Source organism: Macrobrachium rosenbergii, chromosome 2 (genome assembly GCF_040412425.1).
Source record: "Macrobrachium rosenbergii isolate ZJJX-2024 chromosome 2, ASM4041242v1, whole genome shotgun sequence".
Classification (NCBI taxonomy): Eukaryota; Metazoa; Arthropoda; class Malacostraca; order Decapoda; family Palaemonidae; genus Macrobrachium; species Macrobrachium rosenbergii.
Window position 1 is genome coordinate 75233625 of NC_089742.1, and position 18173 is coordinate 75251797.

Here is an 18173-nt window from a genome sequence, read left to right on the forward strand (position 1 = left end):
TCCCAAAGGAGGATCTGTGACGAGATCTGGCACTGGCACCAAGTTTAGTGCCAGGCACAGGGTTCAAGGCTTGTGAGTGCTTACTGTCTGAGATGGACGGTGAGTGGCACTGCTCAGGGCTCTCAGGTGGCAATAGCAGAGATTTGTGGTCAGGTGCACCTGACGAAGGACCTGGGGTGCAAAACCCCTTGGTGTGCTTGAGTTGGGTTGTGACAGAGATTCCTGTCCCAGATGGAGGTCAGAGCCTCTTGAAATAGTTCTAGTTGTGCCATCAAGGGGTGCCACTGAGATGGACTGAGTCCCCACCCTCTCAGGGTGAGAAATATCAGGCGACCATACCTTGTTGGACGTGGAACTGATCAGGTTGACTTGCTTAGTAGAGGTACCATGCTTTTGGGCAGGCAGGATATCTGGCACTATTGTGTCCAGTAGCACCACAGTCTCTGCATGGGCCCTTTAGATGGGCTTGCTTACCAATGGTTACCGTTGGTGGCGAGGATTGAGTGGAGGTGGATGGAGAGGGGGTTCTTGGGTTCCCTTGTAGGGTGCTACTTGCTAGCTCCCTTTTTAAAACTGCGCTCAGCTTTGGAGTGTCCAATTTTATGGCAGTAGGTGCATGTTGGAGGTTTTGCAAGGAGTACATTCTTCAGGCGAGCAGAGCCAGAGTGATATCAGGGCAGTACTATGCGCCAGTGAGACGTGCTGGAAGATGGGTTATTGGTCTTCCAATCGTCTGCCATATGACAGGCTTCCATGAGTGTTTTGGGCTGCCTGTTGTTGAGGTGCATAGTGAAGGTCCCAGGAGCACACTGGAAGAAATCTTCCAGCATTGTCCTGTTAAACAGGTCCCTCGAACTCTGTGCACAATGTGGAAACAAGTCAGCTTGAACAAGCTCGGGTCTTGTGGTAGGCCCATTCAGCCCAAGACTGACTGACTTCTTTGGGAAGGCCTCTAAACCTCTGTTGCCATTTCTCCCGGGTTATCTCATAAGCTTTCGTTATGGCCCTCCAAACGTCCTCCATGTTTCCCTTCTTACCCTTATCCAGCGAGCGGAGGGCAGCCTTGGCTTTACCTTCCATATGCTTGGAAAGCAGTAAGGCCCTCCATCTCGGTGGTGGTGTAGTTGTTGAAGAGTGTTTCTACTTCCTCCAACCATGCCTCTGGCTTATCCTCCATCCACTCGGGCATCAGAGAGTTAATACTGGATATTGGCAGATTTGGTGCAGCAGGTGTGGGATTAAAGGTTTGTTGGTGGGCTAGAGCTTCGGCATTGTCCTTTTGAGCCTTCTTCAGTTCAATCTCCTTTTCTTTTAGAGCTAGCTCATACTGCTGTTGCTCTTCCTTCTCTGCCCTTTCTCTTTCTGTTTGTGCTTCGTCATACCTCCTTTGTTGTTCTTTCTCCTTCCTTTCTTCTTCTCTTTCTTGCTTCTCCCTTGATTAAGTCATCCAGCTGTTCTTATGCCCACTTGGTGAGATCCCTTCCCGTGAGACCCACCTCCTTCCCCATATTCATAAAGGTTTGGTAATGTTCTGGTAGGTTAAGATGGATAGGGAAAATGGTCTGGGAATTTGGAGAAGTGTCTCGTAAAATTGGAGACACTTCAGTGGAATGGAACCTTTTCATTAAGGTGGCGCAGTGGCTGAGTGTGCCGTGCAAAAGGTCACACTAATGGAGCTGTCCTTGGTTAGGAAAACCTTATGGGAAGACCTGCTATTGTTGGCACTCAGTATCTCAAGATACAGGTGTGGGTTGTGCAGTCACACAGGACTCTTTCTGGGTGGCACTAGGGAGCCAGTGTTCCGGGGAACAACACTAAATTGCGGTACAACTAATTGTACTAAAGGAAATGGTACTCTGCCCGAAGCAGAGTGCAAGCAATAAGTTAGAGGAAAAGAAAAAAGGTAAAATGCTTAAGGTCGGTTACTAGTTGACAATGCCCCAGATTAGTGGCATTATGAAAGGGGAAGCCCTTTGGTGGTATGCATGGGTGACTAGTTTTTAATTACAAGTTAATGCTGCTTCCATTCATGCAGAGGGAGGAAGTCTTTGTGTGTGCACTTGACGTACGATTGATTGCTAACGGTATACGTCAGTCTTGGAAAAGGACCCATTCATGCAATACAGTGCCCTCTTTAGGAACCTTCTATACCTGTATGCATGCATAGGGACTTACATGTATTATGTGGATGGTTTTCTCTACCAGAGAGGGAGGAAGAACAATGCGAGATCAGATATTGCCCAGTCTTTTCTCGTAATTACAAAACAAGATATCTTCTTTGATGAAGAACATATCTCTGGGCTCCGTTAGGAAATCAGGAAACTTGTTACTCGTACCTCTTACATAAGCCTTAACTTGTTCATTCCAGGGTTCTGACTTCTGACCCCTTCTCACCTCTTCCACGCTTCATCCACACAAATCAGTCACACTCTCTCTCTCACTCTCAGGGCATCCACGCGTGGTTCCCCCTGAAGAACCATCTCTCACATTCCCACAGCTGGTTCGACTCACACCTCCGTTTTCTCCCCTGATTCTTGAGTTACTGAGTCCCTCCAGTTTTCAACCACAGATGCCGCTGAGGTATTTAACTAATTCTTCTGTTGTTGTTCCTTTCTCTTTGTGGCTCGAGTTGTAGCTCCAATTGTGGCACTCCTGGAGAGAGCATCAGGCACTTTATTTGCTTTCCCTGCTATATGCTCAATTCCCACAATATCAAACTCTAACAGCCGCTCAGTCCAACGAGCCTGTCGAGTGGTTAAATCCCCTTTCTTGAATAAATCTCTCAGTGGCCTATGATCTGTGTTTATTTTGACTTTATGCCCCAGCAAAAAGTAGCAGTGTCTCTCCAACATCCATAAAGTTGCCAATGCCTCTCTGTTGAAGGTACTGTCAATTCTTCTCTGCCTCTTTTAATGCTTGTGATGTAAAACAAACGGTTTTTTGTTCCCTGTATCATCAACCTGAGAAATCACTCCCCCAATAGCTATACTGCTCACATTGGTGGTTACTAGAAGTGGTCAATCGAACTTTGGATAAGCCAGTAGTTCATTGCTAGAGAGTGAAATCTTTAATTCTTGAAAAGCTATATCTTCCTCCTGTCCCCAATGAAAATCTGACTGCTTTCTCAACGAATCTAACGGTCTCGCTATGTTACCAAACTTTTTGACGAATTTACGGTAATAGCCCACGAGCCCAAGGAAGCTGGCTACTTCCTTTTAATTCTTTGGTTGGGGAAATTCTTTAATTGCAGCTACTTTATTGGCACAGAGCATAAGGCCTTCAGATGTTATGATGTCCCCCAAAAGTTCAACTTCTGCTGGAAAAATTTGCATTTGGTTAGATTATTTTCATACCATGTTGCTTTAAAGCTTGTAAGACTTCAGCAATGTTTTTCTTATGTTCTTCTACTGTAGCCCCTATTATGATTATGTCATCTAAATATACAAACACGCTGTGCCCTAATAGCAAAGCTGGTATGGACATCATAACGTGAAAAATGGGCAGGGACATTCTTTACTCTGAAAGGGAGGTAATTATTTTCAAACAGTTGATCATTTGCTATAAGGCTGTCTTTTCTTTGCCACTCTCGCCTATAGGTATTTGATGATAGCCAGACTTTAAATCCAATGTGGTGAAGAATTTACAGTCTCTGACCTTAATCAACACTTCTTTCATAGAGGGCAATGGGAATGAATCGTCTTTTGTGATACTGTTTAACTTTCTGTAATCAACACATAGCCTAAGAGAACAATCCTTCTTTTTAACCATCATGATTGGTGAGGCCCAGGGAGATTCACTTTCTGTAATTGTCCCTTGTTCCCTTAATTTATTAATTTTGTTCCCCATCATGCATTGGTAACAAACTGGAATCCTGTAAGGCTTAGATCTTATGGATGGGTGATTCCTGGCCTCTATAACAAAAGGGAAATTATTAATCTGACCTGGGGTTTCGTTGCCAGTTGAGATTACATCTTGATAACCTTCTACAATTTTCTGATAAGTAGCAGTGGTGGACCCACCAGCTGTTCGGAGGAGTCTACCCAGGCACTCTTCATTGCGACCTTGAAGCGTTCTACCCAAGGTCACCAGGGTGTGAGAGGCATCTGCTATTTCGCAAGGTTCAAGGTTGCATATCTACCCACTTTCTAACACAATGCGCTGATCACTAATGTTAATAAAGGGCACACTTGCTTCGCCTTGCATCACCTCACTCAAACCCAGGATGATAAAGTCTTCCATTTTTGGTGGAGTTTGATCATAATTAATGTGCCTTCTGGTATACTTTGTGCATGTGTCACAGTTAGGGACAAGAGGGTTCGAGGTGGTGCCACATCTCCTGCCTCTGGGGTGGCGGGTATTCTCCCTCCCCCCCTTTGAGCTCAGGGGGAACTCTTATGCACCTCTGTCTCTCCCCCCTACTGAGATTTGTTGTCCTCTCGAAAATACTTTGATTCCTTCCCCGTCTGCCGGTTATTGTTATTTTGCTCCTTCACACGAAATCAATTCTTAATATTACTGTGATTCCTTCTACATGTAATGCTGGCACTACATAGAAGGTATGCATCAGGGCTCCCCCATCGATGGTTACCTGTTGCTTCACAGTCCTTTGGGTTACCAGCTGATGGCCACCAGCTGTACGTGAAACTAGACAACCCCTCATGGGCTGTACTAACATGGTCACTAGGTGTTCTTCTAACAAAGACACCCTTGGACCAGTGTCGATCAAAGCTCTTTCCTGGCATTCTCCTACCTGTACCGACAACACCTGTACCGCAGTCTCTCTCACAGACTGAGGGCGGGAGGAAGGCTTTTGCATCACCTCTCCTCCTGGTACTCTCAGCTTTTGGGTAGGAGCGGCAACCTTTGGTGGAGGGTTCTCCACTACAGTACTTCTCAGGGGGTTGGCTGGCTTACCCCCCCCTCCCCAATAAGGTGTCCCTTGTTCTGCCGGGGTCACAGTCGTTATTTGGCCCTGCTGGGCGTGGTTGTAGCCGGGCCCTCCCCTGGCTCCCCCTCCATGCCACCTTCTCCTTCTTTCCTTGGTGCAGGGGGAGTGTTGTTCTGCTGGCCGACATAATTTTTTTCTACTGGCATTTACAAGGTGGTCTGTCGCATTGCATCGAAAACACCATCATTGCTCAGTGGAAGAGGGGCACTGGGCCTGCAGATGGCCTCCCTTCCCACATCTCCAGCAAAGGCCAGCTGCCCCTTTCCCACCTGTTTTCCCCTTGCCTCTTCGAGGTCCCTTGCTGCAGGGCCCAGCCCCCTGGATTATGGGTGGGCTGGCTGAGTCCCAGTTTGCCCAGGCTGTTTAACTGTTGCAAACAGTGGTTGGGAGGTGGCTTGCCCCCCTACTTTGCTTGCTGTTGTCATTCATGGTTCAGCAGTAGTTACACCTTTGGCAATAAGGCCTGCAAGGGCTTATCGTCATCGTATGGGGATCCCACTATGGAGGTGGGAAGAATTCCCCTCAGCATGTGTCAGCAGAAGGCTTCTTTTCCCTTCATGGTGGGATGAGACTCTTCTCGTCTTCATTAATACGAGCACAGAATGCTATGATCAATTCCCCCACCCCTAGCTGGGCCTATATGTCTCCAACATTTCCATTTTCTCGTCCTGGTGAAGGGCAAATTGTTGAGAGAGGTGCTGCTTGAAAGTCCTCCAGTCAGCTGAATAACTGACATCCCAACTTCTTACTTGGCGGGCTGCACTCCCCGTCACCTTTTGCTCCATCTGCTATTCTTTCTCTAACCAGCCTATGGTGGCATTTTCAATACACTTCATGAAGGCCTCAATTGAAAGGAAACCCTCCCCATGGCATGAGTTATCAAACTCGGGCACTGATCCATCTAGCACCAGCAGTTTTTTTTATGATTTCAACTGATCGCACTTGGCTCGGTTGCGAAAACGACATGGCATCTGCTGAAATCATGGGTGGGTTGACGGATTTTCTTCTATCTTTGATTTCATTTGCTGATAGGCGCATCTCTTTTAATGCACGTTGGATAGTACTTGGCAACTTTTTCACACTGTCCACTACCCTGGTACTGCTATTGGTGGCATCACTGTTACTGCTAACACTGGTACCCCCCATGCCGTGTGCTGTCTTTCTAGTTTGAATAGTTTATTTCACTTTCACAACTATGTGGTTATGTATTATGTATTGGCAACACGCTAGACCTGACACCAAAAATATGATCCGAGTTTGGTCATATACTATAATGGTTCCACCAATACAAATGAAACGCATAGGATACAGTTAACACATATATTATCATTAAAATTACACTGGGCCCTGTAGCTAATGTTACGTTACGTTAATTTATGCAATTATGGCTGGGGTACTCTAAGCCAGTATGTGTTACCCACCACTGGCTTAACAGTCACCTGCCCCTATTGCCCACTCATGCTAAACTGAGGGGACAGCTTTTAAACGGAACCTGCACTCGGTTGTCCTCAACCCTTAGGTCTTCAATGATTGGCTCCCATGTTCAAGAAAGGCCAATAGGAACATCGTGTATGGACACCCTTTGTGGCACTCAAACCAGGCTGTCAGCGGTTGTATGGCTCCTTGAGGTCAGCAATATTTACCCATTATACCCTGATCACAAAGGCACACAGACGGCTAGCAGGTTTTTCGCTACGTCTCGATCATAAATCACTATATAAATTGGTTCATATTATATAACCCTTAAACGCCTACTGGACGTATCATACGTCGACTAAAATTGTCTGTTGGGTGCCAAGTGGACGTACCGTACGTTGACTACAAAAAATTTCAACCTTCGGTCAACTTTGACTCGACCGAAATGGTCGAAAAACGCAATTGTAAGCTAAAACTCTTACATTCTAGTAATATTCAATCATGTACCTTCATTTTGCAACAAATTGGAAGTCTCTAGCACAATATTTCGATTTATGGTGAATTTTTGAAAAAACTTTTTCTTACGCCCGCGCGGTAACTCTGCCGAAAATTTCAGAAATTCTTTCGTAATTTTGTCGTAATTTTTGCACTGTTTTATACTAGCCGTTACATAAAGTTTTATATATGAAAATGTGCACAATTTCATGTAAAATACAGGAAAATACAACCCATGGCTGTAGCTTTTATCAGTTTGGAAATATCTCCATATAAACCACGATAACTGCCAAAATTTCAACCTTCGGTCAACTTTGACTCGACCGAAATGGTAAAAAACACAATTGTAAGCTAAAACTCTTACATTCTAGTAATATTCAATCATTTACCTTCATTTTGCAACAAATTGGAAGTCTCTAGCACAATATTTTGATTTATGGTGAATTTTTGAAAAAAACTTTTTCCTTACATCCGCACCAGAAATTCTTTCGTCACGTTGTCGTGATGTTTGCATCGTTTTACATTAGTCGTTACATAAACTTTTATATATGAAAATGTGCGCAATTTCATGTAGAATACAACAGAAAATAAGTCATGGTTGTAGCTTTATCAGTTTTGAAATATTTTCATATAAATCACGATAACTGCCAAAATTTCAAGCTTCGGTCAACTTTAACTCGACCGAAATGGTAAAAATGCAATTATAAGCTAAAACTCTTACATTCTAGAAATATTCAATCATGTATCTTCATTTTGCAACAAATTGGAAGTCTCTAGCACAATATTTCGATTTATGGTGAATTTCTGAAAAAAACTTTTTTTCCTTACGTCCGTGCGGTAACTCGGCCAAACATCTCAGAAATTTTTTTTCGTCACGTTGTCGTGATGTTTGCACCGTTTTATATTAGTCGTTACATAAACTTTTATATATGAAAATGTGTGCAATTTCATGTAGAATACAACTGAAAATAACTCATGGTTGTAGCTTTTATCAGTTTTTAAATATTTTCATATAAATCACGATAACTGCCAAAATTTCAACTTTCGGTCAACTTTAACTCGACCGAAATGGTAAAAAAACGCAAAACGCAATTGTAAGCTAAAACTCTTACATTCTAGTAATATTCAATTATTTATCTTCATTTTGCAATAAATTGGAAGTCTCTAGCACAATATTTTGATTTATGGTGAATTTTGAAAAAAAAACATTTTCCTTACGTCCGCTGTAAATTCATGCAACATCTCAGAAAATTTTTCGTCACGTTGTCGTGATGTTTGCACCATTTTATATTAGTCGTTACATAAACTTTTACAAAAAAATGTGCGCAATTTCATGTACAATACAAAGAGAAAATAACTCATGGTTGTAGCTTTTATCAGTTTTGAAATATTTTCATAAAACCATATAACTAGAAAAATTGACTTTCGGTCAATTTAACTTTATATATGAAATGGTAAAAAACTTCAATTGTAAGCTAAAACACTTAAAGTCTAGTAATATTCAATCAATTAGCTTAATTTTGCAAAAAAACGGGAAGTCTTAAAAAATATTTTTGGTTTATGGTGAATTTAAAAAAAACATTTTTGCGTCCGCTGCGTTAGGAATTCATGCATCATTTTGTGATAATATTTTCTCTGTGTTGCTTTGATCTTTTACAATTTGTTATATACCAAAATCATCGCAATTTAGTGTACAATACAAAGAAAAAAATAACCCGTTAGCTCTAACCGTTTTACTCATATATATTTGTATAAAATTATATATGAACATTTTTTTGTGCTGGCATATATTTCAATATTTATATATGATAATGATATTTTTTCATTTCTGATGGTTGCATACTAAACTTCAGGCAATGACAAAAATAGCCAAAAATGAACTCTTAATCTTAAAAACTAATGCGTGCTGTGATTTTTTGAAAAAACTTTTTTCCGCTAATATATATATGGCTCCCATATATATATACTGGAGACGTTTTTGTAAATAGAGGTATATACTGTATAAGGATATATATATATATATATATATATATATATATATATATATATATATATATGTGTGTGTGTGTGTATATATATACTGTATATACTGTATTTTTTTGTTTCTAAACATGTTTTGTGGTGTTGTTACTTGAGAAAAAATATATTGAAATCTTTATTTCTAAAACAGACTGTGCAAACTAAATGATGAAGTTTTGAGGTAAAGCTCTCTCAGTGTGTGGTTTTCACCCACCAAATTAGCTAAAGATACTTTTGCTTATTGACTCCTAAAAACCCTGTTCTTTAGATAGTCATGTTTATTTTTTTACAGTTATATCGACAAACAAAATACCTTTTCATATAAATAACTTACCAAGTAATTACATAGCTATAGTTTCAACTCGCAGGGTAGCTAAGATTTTGAAAATCTTTTGTTTTATGTAGGGACTAGCCCCACCCACTTTCGGGGAACAAGAGGGACAACTTAGCAAAGAGCTTCAGTTTGTTTCTTCTGGCTTATGACTGAGCATGGGTTGTAAGAAGCAATTTGTTCTGGAATTCTGATCACTGACCCGTTGATATTTTCCCAGTTGGTGAAGTGTTTTACCTTTGGTAGCTTTTGGCACGTTCAGCGATAGTTAGGTTTTGTTTTGAGACCTTTTTTTATCTGGATTAAGACTTTTTTTCTGGATTAAGACTTATTTTCACTGGTTGGAGACTTTTTTCACTGCATTAAAATTATTTGCCTAGTTTGAGACTTTGCACAGTAACATGTCGGACTCAAGTTCAGCTAGTATTCGTTGTTGCAGCAAAGGCTACGATACAAGATTGACTAAGGCCTCATATGACTCACATACCCTTCGTACTGACTGTAGAGGGCCAGTGTTTTTATAGATTTAATTTGTAACGAGTGTAAGGATGGACGATAAAAGATGGAATGTTTTAAAGTCACATTTGACCAAGTTAGAAAGAGACAGGAAAAGAAAGGCAGCTTCTGGAGCAGATAGTAAGACTTTAGCTAGTCAGGATTCTACTCTTAAGTCTTCTGTTGATGATATTCCTATTATCTCTTTGCCTGTGCCAGTCGTATCTCCCATCCCCAGTCCTTTGACTGTACCACCTACTCCTTTGCCTGGCTCCCACGCTTCCGACCCCGATCCCATTGCCAGTCTTGAATCAAGGTGTGACCAGAAATTTGGTTTAATGTGAACACTGTGGCCCAGTTAGGGGCACCATTAAGGTCCTGATGGAAAAAAGTGAGTGATAGGAGTGCCAGTGCTGTGTTAGTAGAGGAGGTGGCTGCTTGTCCCACCAACCCTCCTAGACAAAGGTCCCTGTAATACTCGCCTAAACCTGGAAGGAGGCACACTGGAAGTCCAAGGGAGGTCGGTGTGGTCTGCCCATGGGCAGTCACTCCCTCAGTCGAGCCTGTTGTTACTTCCCAGGCTCCACTGGAAAGGCGTCAATATGGAAGTGCATCGTTTGTCCTCTAGTTCGGAGGCATCCAGTCCTAATGAGGCGCCAGTGGCGTTTTGCGGATGAGTCTCGGCCATTGAAAAGGCACACATCGGATCACACCTCTCTTCTTTGCTGCCCTGTAAGAGGTTCAGAGAACCTTCTCGTAACCCGCAGCCTTCCTGTAGTATCTGGGACAATCCAGTGTGCTTTTCTCCAGGGCTCCCTGTAGTAGAGTGCCAGTCCTTGGCTCTCAAGCATTCTTCCTCTACTTGTAATCGCCCTTCTTCCTCATCTGAGAGTCAGTCGTCTCACGAGTGCCTGTGTATCGCTTCTGGATGCTCAGCAATGCATGAGCACCCGAGCGCCCAGTTCCAGCTTTCAAACGCCTGGTGCCAACTCCTGACCTTTCACTGCTAGCTTCCAAGCACCTAGCGCCACCTTTCGGGCACCCAGCTCCTCTTCGTCAGCTGCCTGCTTTGGGTCCCCCCTCTCCCGCGGTGTTTGATCCATCGTTGGCGCCCATCCAGCGCCAACTTGATGACATTTTGTGTTTACTTAAGAAGGCACCTTCCTCAGCTAAGGCTTGGACGGACTTGTCTTTATCCCTGATTTCGTCGGAAGAGGAAGACCTAGACCAGGACACTGCTCCCTCAGCTTTTGCAGCCTTGCTGCCTTATTTGCTGCTAAGCTTTCCAGACTTTTTTACTCCCGTGGCCCCTGTTTCTCCTGCTTTGGCCTCCGTGATGAGTAACCAGCCTGTTGATTCTTCCAGGATCCATAAGATGGTTTTTCCTCCTCTTCAAGGAAGGCTTAGAGTGAAATTGAAGATTGGCTCTCAGAGAAGAGAGAGTGAGGAAAATCTTATTTTTAACTTTCCTCCCTCTTGTCTTTCTTGTAGGAGGTATTTATCTTACATCAGAGGAGAGGTTTCTTCTTTGGGAGTTGCTGCCTCCTCCCAGGGAGCTTTTCTGGTCTCATTGAATCGTCCCGCAGGTCAGCATTCTCGTCACCGAAGGTGATGTTCTCATCAGCGGAGCTTGATCACCTGCTCAAGAACATTTTTAAGGTTTTTGAGGCCTTGAGTTTTTTAAAGGTGTTTGAGGTCTTGATTTTTTTTTAGATTGGTCAGTAGGAGCTCTTGCAAGGAAGATTAAAGACAACAGTGTCTTACCAGAAGATTGTGCTTTGGACTGGCTGAATGTTGTCTCGTGCACGGACAAGGGCATCAGAGACGGCTCCCAGGAGCTGGCCACTCTCTTTGCTATTGGGGTCCTTAAGAAGAGGGAGCTTTGGTGTTCGTTCACCACCAAGTGTGTTACTCCTCCTGTGAAGTCAGCCTTTCTCTTCTCGCCTTTAGACCACCATCATCTCTTTCCCAAATCCACCATGAACGAGATTACTTCGCACCTATAAAAGAAGTCCTCGCTGCTTTTGTTGCCAAGTCGGTCTCCTCTCTAACCTCAGCCCTTTCACTGGAGCAGGAAGAGGTACCAGTCTAGACCTCGGTCAAACATTCACTTCTCTGCCCAGACAGTTAAGAAGACCTCCTCCAAGCCTTCCTCCCGGAAGTGAATAATCTGTCCTCCGTGGTCCTTCAGGAGCCAGACTCCTCCTTTTTTGGGAGAGATGGAGAGCAAGGGGAGCAGAAAAATGGATTGAGAAAGTCCTGAGGGAATGTAACTCCATCCCATTCAGGGAGAAGCCACCTTTAGTCAAGTCTCCAATTGTCTTGACTGCCTACTCAGTAGGCTCGGAGAAGTATTCGGCAATGTCGGAAAAGGTCACTTCCCTCCCTAGGAAGAGAGTGGTAGAAGTGGTCAAAGACATCAGAACAGAGGGATTTTACAGCCGTCTTTTTGTAGTCCCCAAGTCATCGGGGGTTGGAGACCTGTCCTCGACATCAGCGCCTTGAATTTCTTCATCCAAAGATGAAATTTAGGATGGAAATTAACCAGACAGCCCTGTCATCCATTCACCAGGGTGTTTGGATGATTACTATTGACATGCAGGATGCATACTTCCATGTCCCCATCCATCCATACTCCAGGAAGTACCTGAGGTTCATTTTCCAAGACAGAGTCTATCAATTTTGAGCCCTGTGCTTCGGCCTCTCTACAGTTCCTAAAGTCTTTACTCAAGTTCTCACCCCTCTAGCAAAGTAGCTCCATCCCCTCTAGCAAAGTGGGTCCATCTTATAGGCATCAATATCTCTGTATTTGGATGATTGGCTCCTTCAGTCCCCTTTGAAGGAGAAGTGCATGGAGGGCCTGTGGAAGACCCTTCTCTTAGCTCAAGAATCAGGATTATTAGTCAACCCTCAGAAGCCCCAGCTGACTCCAGCACAGGAAATTCTTTATTTGGGGATGATGATCGACTCTCTGAGTTTCCAGGCTTTTCTGTCCACCAAGAGAGTCGAATCCTGCCTGCAGCCGATGAGCAATTTTCTCTCTTGCCAATCTGGCTCAGCCAACTAGTGGATGAGCTTTCTAGGAACCCTGGCTTCCATCGAGCAGTTCGTCAGATTAGGAAGACTCCACATGAGAGTGCTGCAATTCTTCCTGAGAGCTAGCTGGGACAGGAGAGTTCATCTGGATACTCTTGTGTTTCCTGTAACTCTGGAGATCAAGACGGACATGTGATGGTGGAAATCCGAAAGCAGACTTTTGGAAGGAAAGTCTCTCCCCCCTTTGAGCCCCGACCTGGGCATCTACTCAGATGCCTCGGATCTAGATTGGGGAGCTCTTCTGGGGAACAAGAAAGTTTCCGGGATATGGTCCTTGGAACAGAGAAAACTGCACATTAACTTCAGGGAATTGAAGGCAGTTCATTTGGACCTTCAATCCTTTGCAACAGGTTTTCAACAAGACAGTGGCAGTCCACTTGGACAGCACCACTACCCTGTCTTGCATCAAGAAACAAGGAGGGACTCACTCTTTCTCCCTCTGCGAGGCAGCAAGGGACCTTCTTCTCTGGACAGAGCAGAATCAAATCTGGATCATCACCTGGTTTATTCAAGAAACTAAATGTGTTCGCAGATAAGCTGAGCTGTCACAGACAGGTCCTCCCCACAGAATGGACTCTGGATCCACTGGTTTTCTTTGACGTGGAAACTTTGGGGAAAACTGACCCTAGATCTCTTTGCAACCTCCAGGAATCATCACCTTCCGAGTTTAGCTCTTCGTTGGGCGAGTCGGTAGAGCTGTGGCCTAGCACTCGGTAGGCCCGAGTTCGAGTCTCCGGCTGGCTGATGAAGAGTTAGAGGAATTTATTTCTGGTGATAGAAATTCATTTCTCGCTATAATGTGGTTCGGATTCCACAATATGCTGTAGGTCCCGTTGCTAAGTAACCAGTTGGTTATTAGCCACGTAAAACAAGTCTAATCCTTCAGGCCAGCCCTAAGAGAGCTGGTAATCAGCTTAGTGGTCTGGTAAAACTAAGATATACTTAACTTTCTGTTCTCCAGCCCTTCAGCATGATAAGGAAAGTTTTAAACAAGTTTCAGGCCCATCAAAATGTGATGATGACCTTAGTAGCCCCATTTTGGCCTCTGAAGGAGTAGTTCCTGGGTCTTCTCGGACAACTAATAGACTTTCCAAGACTACTTCCACAAAAACCAAGTCTTCTCAGACAGCCTCATTTCAGGCGGTTCCATCGAGGATTATCCACTCTTGCCCTGACAGGATTCACTGTCAGGAAACTCATTAGAGCAAAAGGCTTTTCAAGACCAACTGCAAATCCTCTAGCAAGGTCTACAAAGCTAGGTGGACAGTCTTCTACAGCTGGTGTAGAAGACATAACATCTCGTCTTCTCAGACATAATATAATGCAGATTGTGGATTTTCTGCTCTTATTTGAGATCCTCTAGAGGCCTGTCTTCCTCTGTCTGCCATTAGAGGTTACAGGGCCATGCTGGGCTCTGTTTTTTGTCACAGAGGTTTGGATCTATCTTTGAACCAGGATCTTTCAGACTTATTAAATCCTTCGACACATCCAGACAGAAGAAAATCGGAGTTGGCTGCATGGAACCTAGATATAGTCCTGAAATGGCTTTCTGGTTCCCATTTTGAGCCCCTTCGTTTGACATCATTAAGGGATCTTACTAGGAAGAACCTCTTCCTTGTGGCTTTAGCAGCTGCTCAGCGGGTCAGTGAGCTTCATGCTATTGATAAGAGGATTGGGTTCTTGCAAGGAGAGGCAGTCTGTTTTTTTACCCTCAGTTTTCTGGCCAAGAACGAGACCCCGTTCAAGCCCTGGCCATGTTCTTTTACCCCTAAGAACTTAAAGGAGACTCTGGGCCCAGAAGAGGAAGAGAGAGCTCTTTGCCCCGTGAGAGCATTAAGATACTACTTGCATAGGACCAAGAGAATCAGAGGATCTGTTATTTTCATGACAAAATTAAATTTCATATATACTTGCCAAGTAATTACAGAATTGGAATCCTCCCTTCTCCCCTCACATGGACATAAGGGCATTAACAAACTGAAGCTCTTTGCTACGTTGTTTTGTTCCCCGAAAGTGGGTGAGGTTAGTCACCTACAGAAAACAAAAGAATCGCTACTGCGATTTCCAAAAATTTAAGCTGCCTTGTGAGTTGAAACTATAGCTATGTAATTACTTGGTAAGTATATGTGAGACTTAATTTTATCATGACAATAACATATTTAACTGAAACAATAATTAAAATGACAAAAATTGCTTGCATGTTCCCATTTAAGTAAAATTCCATTATATAAGCTTGTTTGTCAGTACATATATATTTGAAATTTAGTTATTATTATTATTATTATTATTATTGTTATTATTATTATTATTATTATTATTATTATTATTATTGCAATGATGGTGGTATTGTAATAGGCAATTGGATGTGCTTTGATAATTACAGGGAGCTGACTGGGCACATGACTTGAGAGATGAAAGGATCTTATCTGAAATCTCATGGGACAAATTGGTGTATAACTATCACAAAAATCAGCAAGAAAACGCTCTGGCTAAGAATACTGCAATGCAAGTTTTACAGGTATGTAATGAAAATAATTGATAAATGAACAGGTGAGTAAGTATACATGTTTTGGTAGTCATGGAACATTTCCTGACACTGAAAATATCTATCATATATATCAGTAAAGGCCTTCAGCTACGTTCCTTAGAGCCTTTGCCTCCTGAGTTCGTTATAATGATTTTCGCCATTCTTAATGTATTTAAGATTGGTGTTGTTACGTGCTCACTTCGAGAAACCTTTCATTTGTTGTCAGTCCTCTTGTCTTAGGTGTGGATGATAGGCCTAATGCTAACTAGCTTAAGAGAAATGACCATTCTATCTGAAGTTATCTATTTCTCTGCTTTATATATTGTTGCACAATGTGTAAATGCTAGTGGTCAATGGCTTTATACCTGATGTGACTAAAACACCTAGTAAATAAAAAAAAATGTAAAGTTTATTCACTCAACTAAAGGTTATTAACCATAAAGTGTCAAAATGGTCTGTCGGGGTTGGTGGTGTTTGTTCTCAGAATGCCTCCTCTCTTCAAGCAAAATCACTAAAATTAGTTCTGTTCAAACTAAGACACTGTCTTTTTTTTGTGCGAGATGACTGAAGATGTGAGACTTGTCTCTCTCTCTCTCTCTCCATACATGTCTCTCTCTCTCTCTCCCCCATACATGTCTCTCTCTCTCTCTCTATATATATATATATATATATATATATATATATATATATATATATATATATATATATATATATATATAGGGTGTTTCAGAAATTAGAGCCCCCTTCTACAGCATAAACTAAAATTGATATGGACAAAAACAAAAGTAATTCAGAAGAGGTATTTATTTAAGTTTCTCTTGAGTATTTAATATTTTGTGTGGCCTCCATCTGCCTGTACCACAGCCTGCATTCTTGAGGGGTATGATTTCAGCAAATCACAAAAAAGCTGAGACTCAAACTCCATTTCCCTGAGCACTTCGGTCACCTCTCTTTGGAAGGTTGTCGAGGCTTGTTATACCATCATAGTTCACTGTGCACGCTTCAACACGATCCTTTAAGATACTACCAATGTTTTCACACACATTAAGGTCAGGGGAGCTACCTACCTGGAAATTCACTTGACGAGAAGAAATTGATACTACTGTTTCGAATCAGCTCCTGCGTCTGAAGAGCCTTGAAACATGGTGCCTTATCATGCAAAAATGTGACTGCTTCAACAGATAACACATTTTCAGGATCTTTGAGGAAAGGAAATACTACACCAATAAGTACAGTTTCTCTGAAGTATTCGCCATTCCATGACTGTCCTTTTTCTTTGAGATTAACCGTTTGGCTGTACAACAGAGAAAAATTCCCAAACATTCAGGAAATTTCACAACTTGGCGATAGCACCCGTCATCACTGATATCATCCAACTTTGCAGCCCAAATGATGTCATTTTTATGATTAGGCTTCCTGACAGTGTAAACGAAGAATTCATCTGATGCTGCAACATGGAGAAAGTCAGCTTCATCCCAGTCTTTAAGAAATGAACCACAAAACCATGCACAGTCTTCTCTCTGTTGCTGAGTGATGTTGGGCTTGCTGATAACATGAAATGGCTTGATACCAGATTTTTTCAACTCTGATATACAGCACTATAACTTCTCTTCTTTCCCCTTTTTGTTTCTAGTTCAAGCGCCAATTTACGTAAAGACTTTCTTGGTCTACCCACTGCCTCAGCTATGATGTCTTTTGACTCCTGAGAAAGGACTTCAGGCCTTCCAAGAATCTCACTCTTTTTGCGATGACAGTCATATGGATTTTTGTTCCAGTTTCTTTTAACAAAGGATTCATCTCTTTTAATGTATTTAGCTATCCAGGAACGTGAAATGAAGGATGCGCCAGCATCCCTGGCCTCTCTGAAGGTTATAGCCTTGATTCAGTCAATCCATCTGATTTCCTCCGATTCATTAGCCATGACTGTATCTAACTCCGTCACTCAGTCTGAAAATACAAGAAATGTAAAATGAAAAATAGCTTAATAGAAACTTGAAATAATGTACTTGGAGATAGGCTATAGCAGAAAACTTCATAACTTTCCATTTGTTCTGTGGAGGGGGGGGGCTCTGATTTCAAAACACCTGGTATGTATGTATATATATATATGTATGTATATATATATATATATATATATATATATATATATATATATATATATATATATATATATATATATATATATATATATATATATATATATATATATATATATATATATATATATATATATATATATATATACACCCCTATATAAAATTTTATATATATAATACTATTTAGAACTGCCTATTTTGATAGTTTAAACACAAAAAAAACTAAAAAAATGCTTATACCTGAGTATTTTAATAGTTATATCACAAAAAGTGCATTTAGTCATGAAAATGATATGAAAATACATTAATCAGCGAATATTTCTCAGTGAAAAATACTGCAAAGGGGCGAATTTTCCACAAATAATGTGTATATACGTTCCACAGAGAAATCCGCTGAATAGTGAGGCCAATATGAATATGAGGGGTTTACTGTATATATATATATATATATATATATATATATATATATATATATATATATATATATATATATATATATATATATATATATATATATATATATATATATATATATATATATATATATATATATATATATATATATATATATATATATATATAATATATATATATATATATATATATATCTCCTATAAATATATATATGATAATATATATATATACATATATATATATATATATATATATAAATATGGAGTGCTGTGAGGCCTATCGATTGTATATATTATATAGACTAAGGAATATAAAAGAGATTTTACAAAGAAAGCT

The 18173-nt window shown here is 41.4% G+C and overlaps 1 protein-coding gene across 3 annotated transcripts in view; it reads left to right on the forward strand.

Annotated features, from left to right (window-relative positions):
- The window catches only part of LOC136848745 (uncharacterized), a 110301-nt gene that overhangs the window by 77839 nt on the left and 14289 nt on the right, over positions 1-18173 (forward strand). For all 3 annotated transcript variants that reach the window (XM_067121321.1, XM_067121312.1, XM_067121302.1), the window contains exon 7: positions 15184-15318. In XM_067121321.1, coding sequence (XP_066977422.1) covers positions 15184-15318 — 135 coding nt within the window. The remainder of the gene's footprint in view (positions 1-15183; positions 15319-18173) is intronic.